This window comes from Pelophylax lessonae (assembly GCF_965119305.1).
Source record: "Pelophylax lessonae genome assembly, chromosome: 4".
Lineage (NCBI taxonomy): Eukaryota > Metazoa > Chordata > Amphibia > Anura > Ranidae > Pelophylax > Pelophylax lessonae.
This window is the reverse complement of record NC_138771.1, coordinates 299,354,323-299,369,544: the sequence shown is the minus strand read 5'-3', so window position 1 is coordinate 299,369,544 and position 15,222 is coordinate 299,354,323. Positions and strand designations below refer to the sequence as shown.

General features: G+C 42.8%; 1 protein-coding gene across 1 annotated transcript in view; it reads left to right on the top strand.

The window, feature by feature from the left end:
- Positions 1-15,222, top strand: part of WASHC4 (WASH complex subunit 4) — a 121,684-nt gene that overhangs the window by 20,717 nt on the left and 85,745 nt on the right. The window contains exons 3-5 of the mRNA XM_082253112.1: positions 9,461-9,514; positions 11,819-11,884; positions 14,869-14,914. Of these exons, the coding sequence (XP_082109238.1) occupies positions 9,461-9,514; positions 11,819-11,884; positions 14,869-14,914 (166 nt within the window). The remainder of the gene's footprint in view (positions 1-9,460; positions 9,515-11,818; positions 11,885-14,868; positions 14,915-15,222) is intronic.

Genomic DNA, 15,222 nt, shown 5'->3' with positions numbered 1-15,222 from the left:
GTGAACTAAGCTAAATGATAGGTCAGTGTTTTTTTTTAAAGGCTTTTTGACTGACTATTTTATTTAAGTTTAAACCTGACTTAACTTGATCTTTGTTTGCACTTAAAGGGACTTGCCTATTGTTTGTTTACAATTGTTCTAGCTGCTTCTTAACTTGAACATTGCACAGAAGAATCAGTTATGCAACCAAATATTACTATACAGAATATCGATGTTCCTGACTACAACTTGCACTTTAAAAGCACTATGTGATCAGTGTTTTATGTTGTCATGGATCCATAAATACAACAATAAATTGCCTGTTGACTGGCAAAAGCAGAATAAATGTCGGTATTTTTTCGCTATTATCATCACAAACACTATCATGAGCTATTTAACATCACCGTGAGCTTTTCCACAATATCGCAATAAATATCGTACCGTGAGGTCAATATCGAAATTGTATCGTACCGTGAGATTTTGATATCGTTACATCCCTACTGTGGGAGGCCAGATATAGTGACTGAAGGCTCCTGGTTTTAGTGACACTAAGTGCCGGTTCACACTAATACGACTTGTCATGCGACTTGGTCAGCCTGGCAAGTCGTGCACTGTCGCGGTCCATTGAGTAGTACAGGACCGGTTCTAATAGGAGCGACACAAGTCGCTCCGACTTAGAAAAAGGGTCCTGTTCTACTTTGGGGCGACCTGGAGGCGACTTGCATTGACATTCATTTTATGAAGTCCGTGCAAGTCGCACCGAAGTCGCGCTGCACGCGACTTCACAGGTTGCCCCCTAAGTCGGAGCGACGTAGAGTGAACCTGCACTAATGGCTTTCTGACCCACTAAAAGGAAAGGCAAAGTTCAAACAAAGATTTCCATATGGGTTTTCCAACAATGAAACAGTCAACAGTAAATACTAAGTCACCTAGCTTCTCTTGTCTTCAGCAGCACCACTGCTCTCTTTACTTTGGTGTCTTAGACTTTTTTCACCCAACTCTACTTGGCTCACTAAGCCGAAACAGATGCAGCACCCTTGCTGCCACATCCTGGCCTCTCAATGTGAGGGTCTCCAGACACCCTGGGTTCTCACACTTCTCCTGAGACCTACGGAATCCCTCCAGTCCCCTGAACTCACTAGTCACCTCATCTTTTGCAGTCTCCCCATGCTCAAATGGCTGTCCCGACTCTCCCAGTCCTGTTGGAGAAGAATCACCCTAACATGGGCTGCAGCCCCCTGGCAGGAAAACACGTCTCTCCTGACAGTGCTTTGTCTCCAAATGGGAGCCCTGAGCTGTGGTCATGCCTTGCTTATAATGGGCAACCACACCTGCATACTGACACAACCTGCAGGTCTCCAGGAAGACCTAGACAAAGGATTGGGGGCTTATTCCCACCCAAATCTCTGAAGTTGCCAAGCTCCAGACCACGATCTGGGATTACAAAACTCAGAGAAAGCTGTACAATTTTCTCCATTTATAACCAATACTCTGGAGATTTGCACTCTGACTTAGGCTCTATTCACTCTGACATTAAAAGCAGGTATTTGAGGGACGTTTTTAATGCTCCTCAAACATCTAGTAAAGCAGTCTGCAGTTGATAATATGGACAGCGCACAGAGCTGTTCACGTTATCAAAACTTTCAGCGTTTGTATCGCATCACTGTCCTACAAAAATGAAGCTACATGTTGAATTTCGAAGGTGTTGAAGCATCTTAACTCCTTCCATTCAAGTCCGTGGTAATGCGCCATAAACATGCTGGCACGTGTTTGTGGCGTTTTAGGCCTCGTTCGCAATAAAAAATAAATAAAACGGGTGTCTGGTGTGTGTTCATGTGTTTGCGGAAGGGTTTTTAACACGTGTTAAATGCTCGCCAAAGCGTCAAACACAGAAAAACGCTACATTTGTTTAGCATTAGTATTTTGAGCAAGTGTGAACAAGGCCTAAGGCCGGCCATGCGTTATACAATTTTCTGTACAATTTTCTTTAGATTTACCTCCAATTATGTAGTACAAAGGCGTCTGCCTAATTGGATACAATTGAAAGTGTTGTTTATTTTTGAACTCCTATTATATGGTTTTTGGTAAATCTAACAGAATATTGTACAAGAGGATTGAACATGTATGGCCAGCCTTAGTGTAAATCCTGTATAATTTTTCTGTAAACTTACAATGTGGCAGGGCTAGGCACTGTCATATCCCCCTATGGACCAGAACAGTTTTTACATTACAGCTATGGGCCTGTTCAGCAATAACATCGTCATTGCTCCAGATCATTCTTTTTTAAAACAAAACAAAACGTGATTTTATCTTGCAAAAATTATTTTATTTTTCTATGCAATTCGTAGATAAAAAAAACAGTTTTTGTCATTTTTATTAGTGTTTGTTTTTTAAAAAACAAAACAAGGCTTTCTTTTCATGATTTTTAGTTTCAATTATAAAATTTTGCAAAAAATTAATTTTTCTTCATACATTTGGGCCAAAATGTATACTGCTACATGTCTCTGGTAAAATTAACCCAAATTAGTGTATATTATTTAGTCTGTGTGAAAGTTATTGAGTCTAGAAGCTATGGTACCAATTACTGAAAATTGATCACACCAGATGTACTGACTGCCTATCTCCTTTCTTGAGGCCCTGAAATGTCAGGACAGTACAAATACCGCCCAAATGACCCCTTTTTGTAAAGTAGACAGTCCAAGGTATTTAGTAAGAGGCATGGTGGGTTTTTTGAAGTTGTAATTTTTTCCCACAATTCTTGGGAAAATGAAGAAAAAAAAATTTTTTTCTTTTTTTTCCCACAAAGTTGTCAATTTATAAGCTATTTCTAACACATAGCATGTACACAGCAAAAATTACACCCAAAAATACATTCTGCTACTCCTTCCGAGTATGGCGATACCACATGTGTGAGACTTTTACACAGCCTGGCCACAAAAAGATACTCCACGTCCAAGAAGCACCTTCAGGCGTTCTAGGAGCATAAATACACATAAAACTTTCTTACTACCTATCACACTTTTCAAGGCCCTAGAGCACCAATACAATGGAAAAGTCCACAAAATGACCCCATTTTGGAAAGAAAACACTCCAACGTATATTCTATGAGGCATTATGGGTCATTTGAACATGTCATTTTTTTCCACAGGTTTTTGGAAAATGTGGGAAAAAAATGAAAACTTTTTTTTTTTTTACACAAAGTTGTCAATTTATAGGATATTCCTAACACATAGCATGTACACAGCAAAAATGACACCCCAAAATTCATTCTGCCACTCCTCCTGAGTATGGCAATACCACATGTGTGAGACTTTTTCACAGCCTAGCCATATAGAGGGGCCTAACATCCAAGGAGCATCATCATGCATCCTAGCCACTTGCCTAGGCCTATTTTTGACATTTGGTGTTTACAAGCTAAAATCAGTTGTTTTGCTAGAAAACTGCTTAGAACCCCCAAACATTATATATTTTTTTTTAGCAGTGACCCTAGAGATTAAAATGGAGATTATTGCAATATTTTTTATCACACCGTATTTGCGCAGCGGTCTTCCAAGCGCAATTTTTTTGGAAAAAATTCACTTTTTTTAATTAAAAAATAAGAAACCAGTAAAGTTAGCCCAATTTTTTTCCATAATGTGAAAGATAATGTTATGCCGAGTAAATAGATACCCAACATGTCATGTTTCAAAATTGCGCACGCTCACGGAATGGCGACAAACTTTGGTACTTAAAAATCCCCATAGGCGACAATTTAAAAATTTCTACAGGTTGCCATCCTTGAGTTACAGAGGAGGTCTAGGGCTCAAATTATTCCCCTTGCTCTAACGATCGCGGCGATACCTCACATGTGTGGTTTGAACACCGTTTACATATGTGGGCGGGGTTTCCGTATGCGTCGCTTCTGCGCGCGAGCTAACGGGGACAGGGTGCTTTAATTTTTTTTTTACTATTTATTTTATTTATTATTTTTTATTTTTACACCGTTTAACAAAAAAAAAAAAAAAAAGGATCATTTTTATTTCTATTACAAGAAATGTAAACATTACTTGTAATAGAAAAAGGCACGACAGGACCTCTTTTTTGTGAGATCTGGGGTCAAAAAGTCCTCAGATCTCACAAGTACACTAAAAGATAGAAAGAAAAAAAAAAAAATAAAAAAATTATTATATAAAGTGAAAAAAAAAAAAAAAGGACCTTCAAACCGGTTTCTAGGCAACAACATTTTCCGTAGCTCCGGTCCTCCAAGACCATAGAGTCAAGTGAGGGCAAGCTTGCCCTCACTCGACATCCTGTCTGTGAGGATCCGGGACCGGATCATTTTCCCCGCTGCCGGCGGGTCCGGTAAGCGGGGAAAAGGACCGGACGCGGCGGGAGGGGGCGGGGCACCTCTTCCGCCATCCCAGAAGGGTGATCCCACGGCGAATCCGCCGCTGGGACCACCCTTATCGGAAAGCCAACCGTCCACCGTTTAAAAAAATACCAGGGTTATGGCAGCTATCTGCTGCCATAACACTGGTATTTAGGTTTAAACGGAGGACGTATATAAACCTTTTTGGACTTAGACATGGTGGCTGTATGAAGGGCGACAGGTACTCGGGTACTTTGTTGGGCAGGTGACAGGTACTCTGGTACTGATGAGCAGGTGGCAGGTACTCGAGTACTCCGATAGGCAGGTGACAGGTACTCTGGTACTGATGAGCAGGTGACAGGTACTCGGGTACTCTGATGGGCAGGTGACAGGCAGGTGATAGGTACTGATGAGTAGTACTGATACTGATAGGTGATACTGATACGTGATGGGTACTGATGAGTACTGATGAGTAGTGATGGGTACTGATGAGCAGGCGGCAAGTACTCGGGTACTTCAGGCGTCAGGTACTCTGATGAGCAGGTGGAAGGTACTCGGGTACTCTGATGGGTAGGTGACAGGTACTCAGGTACTCTGATGACGGGTACTCCGTTGACAGGTACTCAAAGTACCCGAGTACCTGTCATCAGAGTACCCGAGTACCTGTCATCAGAGTACCCGAGTACCCGTCATCAGAGTACACGAGTACCCGTCATCAGAGTACACGAGTACCTGTCATCAGAGTACCCAAGTACCTGTCATCAGAGTACCCGTCATCAGAGTACCCGAGTACCTGTCATCAGAGTACCCGAGTACCTGTCATCAGAGTACCCGAGTACCTGTCATCAGAGTACCCAAGTACCTGTCATCAGAGTACCCAAGTACCTGTCATCAGAGTACCCGGGTACCTGTCATCAGAGTACCCGGGTACCTGTCATCAGAGTACCTGTCATCCGAGTACCCGAGTACCTGTCATCCGAGTACCCGAGTACCTGTCATCCGAGTACCCGAGTACCTGTCATCAGAGTACCCGAGTACCTGTCATCAGAGTACCCGAGTACCTGTCATCAGAGTACCCGAGTACCTGTCATCAGAGTACCCGAGTACCTGTCATCAGAGTACCTGATGGGCTGGTGACAGGTACTCGGGTACTTTGATGGGCTAGTGACAGGTGCTCTTAATTGGGGGGGGGGGGCAATCAGTGTGTTTGGGGTGCACTGTATTTGGTAACTAATTGTTACCACACTCTCTTCCTCACACAGGATCAGTGTGTGAGGAGGAGATCACGGTGACAGCTAGTTACCGTGTTCTCAGTTGACATTTGTGACCGGCTGTGATTGGACACAGTCGGTCACGTGGTAAAGAGCCTAGATCGGGGATCGACTCTGTCCGAGGGACGAGCCTCGTCCCCGATCGCTGCTCTGCGCGCCCCCGGGGGCGCGCATTGCAGAGAGAACGAGCGGCTCGTGCTGGAGCCGCTCATGTGATCGGCTGTGATTGACACAGCCGATCACGTGGTAAACAGCCAATTTCTATTGGCTGTTTACCTTGATCAGGGATGGGCTATGTCCGAGGGACGAGCCTCACCCCCGATCACCCCCGGGGGCGCGCAGTAGCAGCTAGAGCGGGCGGACGTCATATGACGCCCGCCCGGATCCGTACAACCACCATGCCGACGTCATATTACTATGACTCGGTATGGAAGTGGTTAAGTAATAGGGGGTCTGGGGGCTGCTGCACACAGGTTTTTTACCTTCATGCATAGAATGCATGAAGGTAAAAAACCTTATGCCTTTACAACCACTTTCTTTTAGCAGTTACAGGATTTTTACAGCATAAAAACGCCTCTTAAAACCCACTAGTTTAGGGATTTTTTTCCAGCCAAAAAACGCTGAAAGCAGCCTATGTGTGCATGGATACATAGGATATCATGCTGGGGAGTTTACAGAAAAAAAATGCCTAAAGCCTCAAAACGCATTAAAATCTGCCCAAAGTAGTGCAGGGACTACTTTGAAGTTGTTGCGACTTGAAGTCATACAGATATGAACGGTACTCATTGAAAATCATGGAGTACGACTTGTCATGTCTAAACAGACACTCACCTGTCCTATGGTCCAGCAATGTGCTCACCCCAGCTGGTTTTTCCATCGGTGTGCTGTCCCTGTCATCTCAACTTGCAGCTTTTCAGCCGAGTGCCCAATGCACATGCCGTGCTGCACTTTGTGAATGGTCCCACAGTTGTCCTGGACCTGTGACGTGTCCCAGAAGACTGCAGGGAGTGGGGAAAGGAGGCCTCAAAGTGGAACTTCCCCTTTTGAGTGAAGCTCCACTTTAAATCACATAGCCGCCACCTTGCCCATTGGTGTAGTGAAGGTATTCTGTCATGTTTCATAAATACCTTTTTGGCTGTACTTTGCGGTTCTCTGATTGAATCTAAGAAGATAAAATAGATCTAACTAATAATGCTGGTAAATACAGAATAAGGATTGAAGTGGAGCTTATGTGCTTGAAGACCTGCAGCTCTGGAATTAGAAGAAACCAGCTTTCAGCTGCTTGAGGGAGAGACACAGTGCATCGTTCTGTAATTGTCCTGGTGTCAGTGCCCCGGCCCACTACAGGAGGCCCAGAGGTACCCTCCCCTCCTACAAACTAATGTCTTCTTTTCTGGTTGCTGCCAACAAGTTTCCATTTCCTGTAGAAGACACTGGGAGACCTGAAAACTAGGGAGCTCTGATATGCAAATAGTGATCTATAGTGCCTGAACTGCCATTTTCACCATGCGTCTCTATCACATACAATACCAATTTTATTAATTAGAGGCTCAAGTTTACTTTTTGTCTTGTAAATGAAAGTGGACTAAGATATATGTGCCAGACTGAGTTATAATAACTTTAGGGCAGGGCTTTTTTTTCAGCAGGAACGCAGTTCCGGCACCTCCAGCTCTGAATGTATGTAATGGCAAGGGGTGCTGGAGCATGACTGCTCGGAGATCTATTTTTGCATGGCAGTCTATTGTTGCTGGGAAGGTCTATTGTTGCTGGTGGGGGATCTGTTGTTGCTGGGGGGGGGTTTGTTACTGAGCGATCCGGTGTTTCTGGAGGAGATCTACTGTTGAGGGAGGGGTCTATTGTTGTTGGATGCTGAGGGGCATTTATATTTACTTGGCAATCTATTGTTGCTGGGGGGGAGGCTAATGTTGCTGTGGATGAATCCATTGTTGCTGGTTGGACTTATGTTGCTGGAAGGGATCTACTGTTGATTGAGCGGACTATTGTTGCTGGCTGCGAGTCTATTGATGCTGGGCTGGCTGCTGAAAATCTGTTGTTGCTGTCAGGGTCTGTTGCTGTTTGGGTCCATTGTTGTTGGGGGAAACTATTGTTGCTGGGAAGGGTCTGTTGCTGCTGGCTCTGAGGGAGGGGGGGGGATCTACGTTACTGATTTTCTTGTTATTAACAAATTCTATACAAATGACTTGGCAGCACAAAATGATACTTGGTTCTGTATTCTCTAAAAGGGGCGGTACTGGGAGAAGGGTAGGTGGTAGAACCAAGTGACGGTGCTCGGAGGTGGGTAGGGGGCAGAGACAAGAAGTGACTCAGAAGAGGGAGTTCCTGCATGTATTCTCTGTGAAAAAAGCCCTGCTTTAGGAATATATTTATGTCTGCCTCCTCTCTAGAGAAAATGTATCTCATTTCATGTGTCAGTGACCAAGAGGAATGCAAACAAAAATAAAATGTTTTGCTGTTTTGTTACGATCTGTTGAATTAAAAATATCTTTGAAGAGACCCTGTCACCAGATCATTAATTTTAACAAAAATCTTTGTGTAAGAATAAATGTGCATTTAGTGCCGGTTCACACTAATACGACTTGTCAGGTGACTTGGTCAGCCTGGCAAGTCATGCACCGTCGCTCCCATAGTGTAGTACAGGACCGGTTCTAATAGGAGCGACACAAGTCGCTCCGACTTAGAAAAAGGGTCCTGTACTACTTCAGGGCGACCTCGGAGCGACTTGCATTGACATTCATTTTATGAAGTCCGTGCAAGTCGCGCTGCACGCGACTTCACAGGTCGCCCCCTAAGTCGGAGCGATCTAGTGTGAACCGGCACTTAATGTTGTTCATGTTACTTGCAGTAAAAGCCCTGAAACTGTTGCTGGGCACAGTTGCCTTGGACTTTAACAGCCCCAACAGACTCAGTGCTATCATGCAAAGTGGCACACTATAGTATTCAGCTTTGCCCCGTCCCCAGTAGCTACATAAAAGGTGTTGTATCGAGAGGTTGAGGAGTGGTGGAGCTGGGCCAGCATGGAGAGTAATTAGATACTCCCCAAAGAGAAGGGAGCTCTACTGGAAAGGAGGTGGTCTGTGATTGGGAATTGTAGTCACATTTTATAGCAAGTTCAAGCCTATTGTAAGTGGATAAAAATAATTTCTGTAAAGGGGAAACTGCAAGCAAGTAAAGCTGCATGATACATCATTAAAAAATCACAATCTCAATTCAACCCCCCCCCCCCCCCACAAACTTAATCCAGCATTTTCATGATTCATTTTAAACAAGCGCAGAGCCGTTTTCTGCTCAGAGCTGTCAAAATTTTTTTTAAATAGCAGCCGAAAAATGTTTATCAACATTGCTCAGCACAGAGAGATAAATAGAAACATTGTATCATTTGGTTCTTTTAGATCAAAGGGATGAACTTCTTCTGCAAATGAGGTCAGTTTAGCCACCTAAAGTGATTGTAAAGTCTCGTGTTTTTTTTTAAAAAATAACAAACATGTTATACCTACCTCCTCTGTGCAGTTGGTTTTGAACAGGGCAGCCTGGCTCCTCCTCTTCTCGGGTCGCTCGTTGCTGCTCCTGGCTGCTCCCTCTATCGAGTGCCCAAACAAGCAGCTTGCTATGGGGGCTCTGAGCCAAGCTGCAGCTCCATGTGTCCATTCAGACACGGAGCTGCCATTCGGCCCCGCCCCTTCTCTCTTCTGATTGGCTAACTGACTTTGACAGCCACACAGCTATACAAGCAAGTAATTAAAATACCACATTTTTTGTGTATTTACCTGCATATTTTTAAGCTTATGACAGAGTCTTTCTAGACCATAAACAAAATGATGACTGGTTTTGTCTTTTATTTTAGCTTGTGCCATATGAGCAGTCTTCTCTTCTGGAGCTCATCCGAACAGAAAACAAGGTATACTATCTTTTTCATGAGTCACATTAAAGGAAACTGTACTAAGGAAGTGTATTGTCAAAGTATTAAAGCCAAGGCAGTAGCATTTTGAAAGGGGGGTCAACAATGGCAGCCTCCATGCTTCTTTCAGTACACCCATTTCCTGTTTTTCTTTTTATAAATGTTGTTGTTTATGTCTTCAGTATGTGCAGTCAAAAGTACATTAAGGGGAATTCATAAAGAGTGGGGATTCAGAAACTAGTACCCCGTCAGGTCTGCTCCCTTTCTGATTGACAGCAAGCAGTGGTCAGATTCATAGACATTAGACAACCCAAATTTGGCTATAGAATTAGCCCACTGTTTGCTGTCAGTCACAAGAAGAGAGCAGACCTGATGTGGAACTAGTGTCTCAGATTCTCCATCAGGCTTCATCCACTGTCAGTATCACAAGTTCCTAGGCGACTATCGGCTGTGAATTCAAAAGCATCCTTAAAAAGCAGTGAGAGGTGGGGAGGTGATGAGGGAGTGGCGGCAGATATGCTACCTGCTACACAGCATACAAAGACAGGCACTCAGCCTGTCTCTGTACTACAACTTAAGTTTTTGTTACCCCAACATTTAATATCCCTGATATATGCCTGCTGTAGCATGTACTTGTTTCAGAAAGTATCCTCTTCTCTTTGTATTGCTTCCTTTTTGTGAAATCCCTGGTAAACCTGCCAGTCATTCTGCTTTCCTAGTAAAAACTGACCACACTAAGCAGGAGGACATACTGTGGTCAGTTCTTTATCCATGCTGGGAACTCCATGTGCTCTCCTCCAATGATCAGACTTGTCCTTACAACTGCTGCTTCTCCTCCCTCCAGCTCTTATGCAGCTGAAAACAGAGGGAATGTAATTTCTTATAAAAAAAGGGAAAAATAAAGGTATTTATAAAGTGTTTTTTATATGAATACAAAAATGTTTTGCCTTTTCATTTCCATTTTAAGCTGAATGGGTTGTTTTTACAAGGTGATCATTAAGCTGGCCATAAATGAATCAATGCTGAACCAGCCGAATTTCAATCCATCATGGCTGTTCCCTTTCCAGAGAAGTCGATCTAACGACTTCTCTTGACCTAGCTTGTTGGAAAATTTTCCTTTGAGGAGGAAGAGTTCCCGCTGTGTTATTCTGTGTTTTCTGGCAGCGGTAACTCTTCTCCCTCGAAGAAAAATCTCTTCATCCACCTCACTTGTGTTTAGGTGATCTGTTTAGTTTTTTCAATCAGCCAGTAAGACTGATGGAACTGATCCATGCATGCCCAACCTTAGAGTTGGTAATAATTACTTGTGGTTCCATTATCTATGAACTGGAGAGAATAATTTTTTTATTTGGTGCAGTAATAGCACCATTTTGTAAAAGTTAACAGCTAGCTAAATGTGCTGCATATGGCACTAAAGCTACCAAAATTGGTGGCAGGGTTTTTTTAATCTGGCGCAGGCTGAAGGGCCATACCACCAGAAAAGTGTCACAAGGACTTTATTGGATTCCCCCGATTTGAGTAAATAGAAGCCATTTAATGAAATTTTCTTCCTATTCTGGATTTAAAACATTAGATCGACTTTGCCGTATGGGCATTTATGGGTGCACTGGACAACAATTCTATGTCTATAAGCACTCCTTCTGCATGAGCCTTTGTGGAAGAATCGATTGTTCTTGTTTCCCAAGATTATCCAGTGCTGGTTGAGTTGTACCTATTGCTCGCCTTCCTTTTATAGTCCTAAAAATCCACATTCATTAATTCTGAATAAACATTTTTCTAGAAGTATGTCTAGGCCATTGGATTGTGCCCACACATTTAACTGGCATTTAAACCTAATCACTTAAATCTCTTATTTCCTTTAACATGAACAACAGATTTTTTTTTTAGGAAAATTCTTGGCAATGCTTTCCTGAGTATTTTTGGTTAGGCACGTGCTTTTGTAGGGTGACAACTCCAAATTGTGCCTCTGCGTTGTCACCCTGCCACTGATGGAATTTACAAGCAGTTTTGCCAACATGCAGGCATGGTCCACAATTGTTACTATCAGAATGCTGGTCCTGAGCAGTGATATGCTGCTGATGCTGGAGCAAATGCATGTAGACAGGATGTTGTTGGAAAAGGCTGAAGGAGCTTGGCAACGCTGAGATGAAAAAAAGCCACAACAATCGTTTGAAATACAGAGTTTTATCCAGCTATGGGTACATCTACTTCTAATAAGAATCTTTAGCTAACTACTTTTTATTGGCAATTTGTGTCTTTTTTGTTTAACCTAATATTCTCTTTTTATGTTTATTCCCTCTCTAGGTTTTAAATAAAGTTATAACCGTATACGCTGCTTTGTGCTGTGAAATTAAGAAATTAAAGTATGAGGTAAGTGCTTTTCACAATATATTTGTAAATTAAGGATACAATAATATGGAAGGTCACTGGCAAGAATCAGTAGTTTCCTGCCCGCCATTCTAAACGCTGCACACTATGGGGGAGATTTACTAAAACTGGAGCACTCAGAATCTGCTGTGCATGGTAGCCAATCAGCTTCTAACTTCAGCTTCTTCAGTTAAAGGCATTTTAAAAGCAGAAGGTTTTCTATCTTAATGCATTCTGTAAAACAATAAATACTCTATAAAAAAAAACCTGTGTCAAGCAGCCTCCCCAGCACCCCCTAATACTTACCTGAGCCCCATTTCTATCCAGCAATGTCCACGAGTTCCTCATCTGTTCGGGACTCTCCCATTCTGATTGGCTGGGACACAGCAGTGGCGCCATTGGCTCTTGCTGCTGTCAATCAAAGTCAGTTAGTTAGCCAATTAGGAGAGAGAGGGGGCAGGCCGAACAGCAGCTTGGTGTCTGGACACATGGAGCTGCAGCTTGGCTCAGGTGCCCCCATAGCAAGCTGCTTGCTGTGGGGGCACTCAACAGGAGGGAGGGGCCAGGAGCAGCAAAGAGGGACCCGAGAAGAGGATCCAGGCCACACTGCAAAATTAACTGCACAGACGAGGTAAGTTTGTTTTTTTTAAAAAAAAAAAACACGAGACTTTACAATAACTTTAAGCTTTGACAATAAAATATAGAAGCTGATTGGTTTCTATGCAAAACTGCACCAGATTTTGCACGCTCCAGTTTTGTTAAACCCCCTCCCCCTCTATGTGCAAACAGCAGCAGCTGTCAGCGGTGGCTGTTATAATTGTACTCTGTACAAATCAATGACTAGGGCTGCCACTGTTTAAATAGAGCCTTCCACAGACAGTGTGTGGGGTTGATTTACTAAAATTGGAGAATGCAAATTGTAGTGGAGCGCTGCACAGAAACCAATCAGCTTTGGGTTTTTTTGTCAAAGCCTAATTGAAGAAGCTGAAGTTAGAAGCTGATTGGCTATCATGCACTGCTTCACCAAATTTTGCAGTTTTAGTAAATCAGTCCCTGTGCACCCAGACATGGCTTTTTTCAGGGTTTCTGGCTGCACACAAACTGGCTGCAACTGATTGGCTTCGGCCAATCAGTCGGCTGGAGGACTTGAACCCGGAAGGAAAACAAGTGAACATGTCTGCCGTGTCGGCGGTGAGCGGGCGGCACTGTGGGGGCTTCATTCTAAGGTAAGTATTTCATAATGAGCTAGTATGAGATGCATTACTAGCTCATTGTGCCTTTGTCTTTCATGTTGTTTTTATTTTTTTTATTTTTTTTTTTAAGTTTACAACCTCTTAAAGAGGAAGTAAACCCTCCTCTACAACTTGTACCTATAGGTACTGTAAATATCTCCTAAACATGTACCGTTTAGGAGATATTTACCTTACATGCCGCCAGTGACGTCACTGGCGCATGCGCTCTGAAGGAACGGCCGATCGTGCCGTTCCTTCAGAGCCCCGTGCCGTGACTGTCGGCTACCGCGCGCGTGCGCGGGAGTGACGTCACCGCGGCTCCGGCCAATCAGATGGCTGGATGCCGCGATCCCGGAAGACGGGTGACTGAACATGTCGCCCGTCATAGAGGTGAGTGAGCGGCGGGGGATCGTTCTAAGGTAAGTATTGCATAATGAGCTAGTATGCGATGCATACTAGCTCATTATGTCTTTCTCTTGCAGGGTGTAAAAAAAAAAAAAAAAAAAAACGAGTTTACAACCTCTTTAAGTGTGTCCCACCAACTTTACTTAAAATTTCATGAGCCAATGTTATTAATAAAGCTGGTTGTTTGATCCTGTTTCCTGGATGTGGCAATTACTTCTCTGCTTCTATCAATGATATATTTTCTACTACTGTGTTTCCCCGAAAATAAGGGTGTTATATTAATTTTGTATACAAAAAACACTATTATTTTCAGGGGATGTCTTATTTATTTATGGTATGTAAAATAATCTACATTTATTCAAATACAGTCATCTTAAAGTTGTTGTAACCCTTAAAAAATATCCTGATCCTTTAAGCATGATAGACAGTACAGTGCTCGTGCTGTGTCATATACCCCTCTCTATGTTCTAAAAAACCTGGAATAAAACAATAAAATGTTTTTTAAAGAAATTCCTGTCTCCTCCTTTCAGCTCAGGAGTCAGCATTATGACATTTTGTAATCCCAAAAATAAACCTTGGTTAAAGTCATTGTAAAAACATGTAATCCGTCAGGGGCCGCTGACGTCAGCCAGGAGGAGAGGAGATCTCGGGTGGGTCACGTGAGCGCCCAGTGGCGCTGTAAATAAGGTATTTTCCACAATAAAGTTACAAAAGGAGACACACAGCACATGATATAATATTTTTACAAAATAAATTACATGTTTTTACAATGACTTTAACTAGGGCTCATTTTCGAGGTAGGGGTTATATTGCAGCCATCCCCAAAAAGAACGATAGGTCTTATTTTCAGGGTAGGGCTTACTTTCGGGGAAGCAGGGTAGGAGACAAAAACTCTTAGCACCTGCTCCTTTTGTTGGTATTTGTAGCTATAGAATCCTATGCGCTACCACTTAATATAAGAAATAGGAAGCAGATGCTCACAACTTAATGTGTCCCTACATCTAAAATTCAATGGTTTACAAAGTTGAAGTGGCGCTATGCTTCAAAACTAAAAGAATAATAATACTACATAAAGAATTACAAACCGTAATATTACATGTCTCTGATCTCTCAAGATAGATATTGAATAACATGAATAATAATAATAAATGATCTACTGAGTTTGTACTCAAAGTGCCAGTGCTGCAATAAACTTCTCATCAAGGTGTGCAAAAAAATGCAAATAAAAATAACAATTCTATGTTTTATCATAATCCAACATGAAAATAGTACTTTCTTTTTGTTGTTGTATACTCACACAGCATTTGATATGGTGGTTTGTGTTCTAATCTGTTGTCTTTTGCCATGCAGGCAGAAACAAAGTTCTATAATGGTCTATTGTTCTATGGGGAAGGAGGTAAATACCTTTTTATGTTCAATGTATTTTGTGATCTGACTGCTGAAATAAATGATCCCTAGAAGAACAGCAGAAAATTTTTAACCACTTCTGGAACACCCACTGCATATATACTGCGGCAGGGCGGCCTGGCTGCGCAAAATCACGTACATGTATGTGATTTTTGTGCAGGAGATGTGAGGGGCGTGCTCCCGCTGTGATTGGACACAGCAGGAGCCAATCAGCGTGTCCGATGGCCGCGGAGAGCCGCCGATCGTTCAGAGGAATTACAGAACAGCGGTCTGCCTATGTAAACAACGCAGACTGCT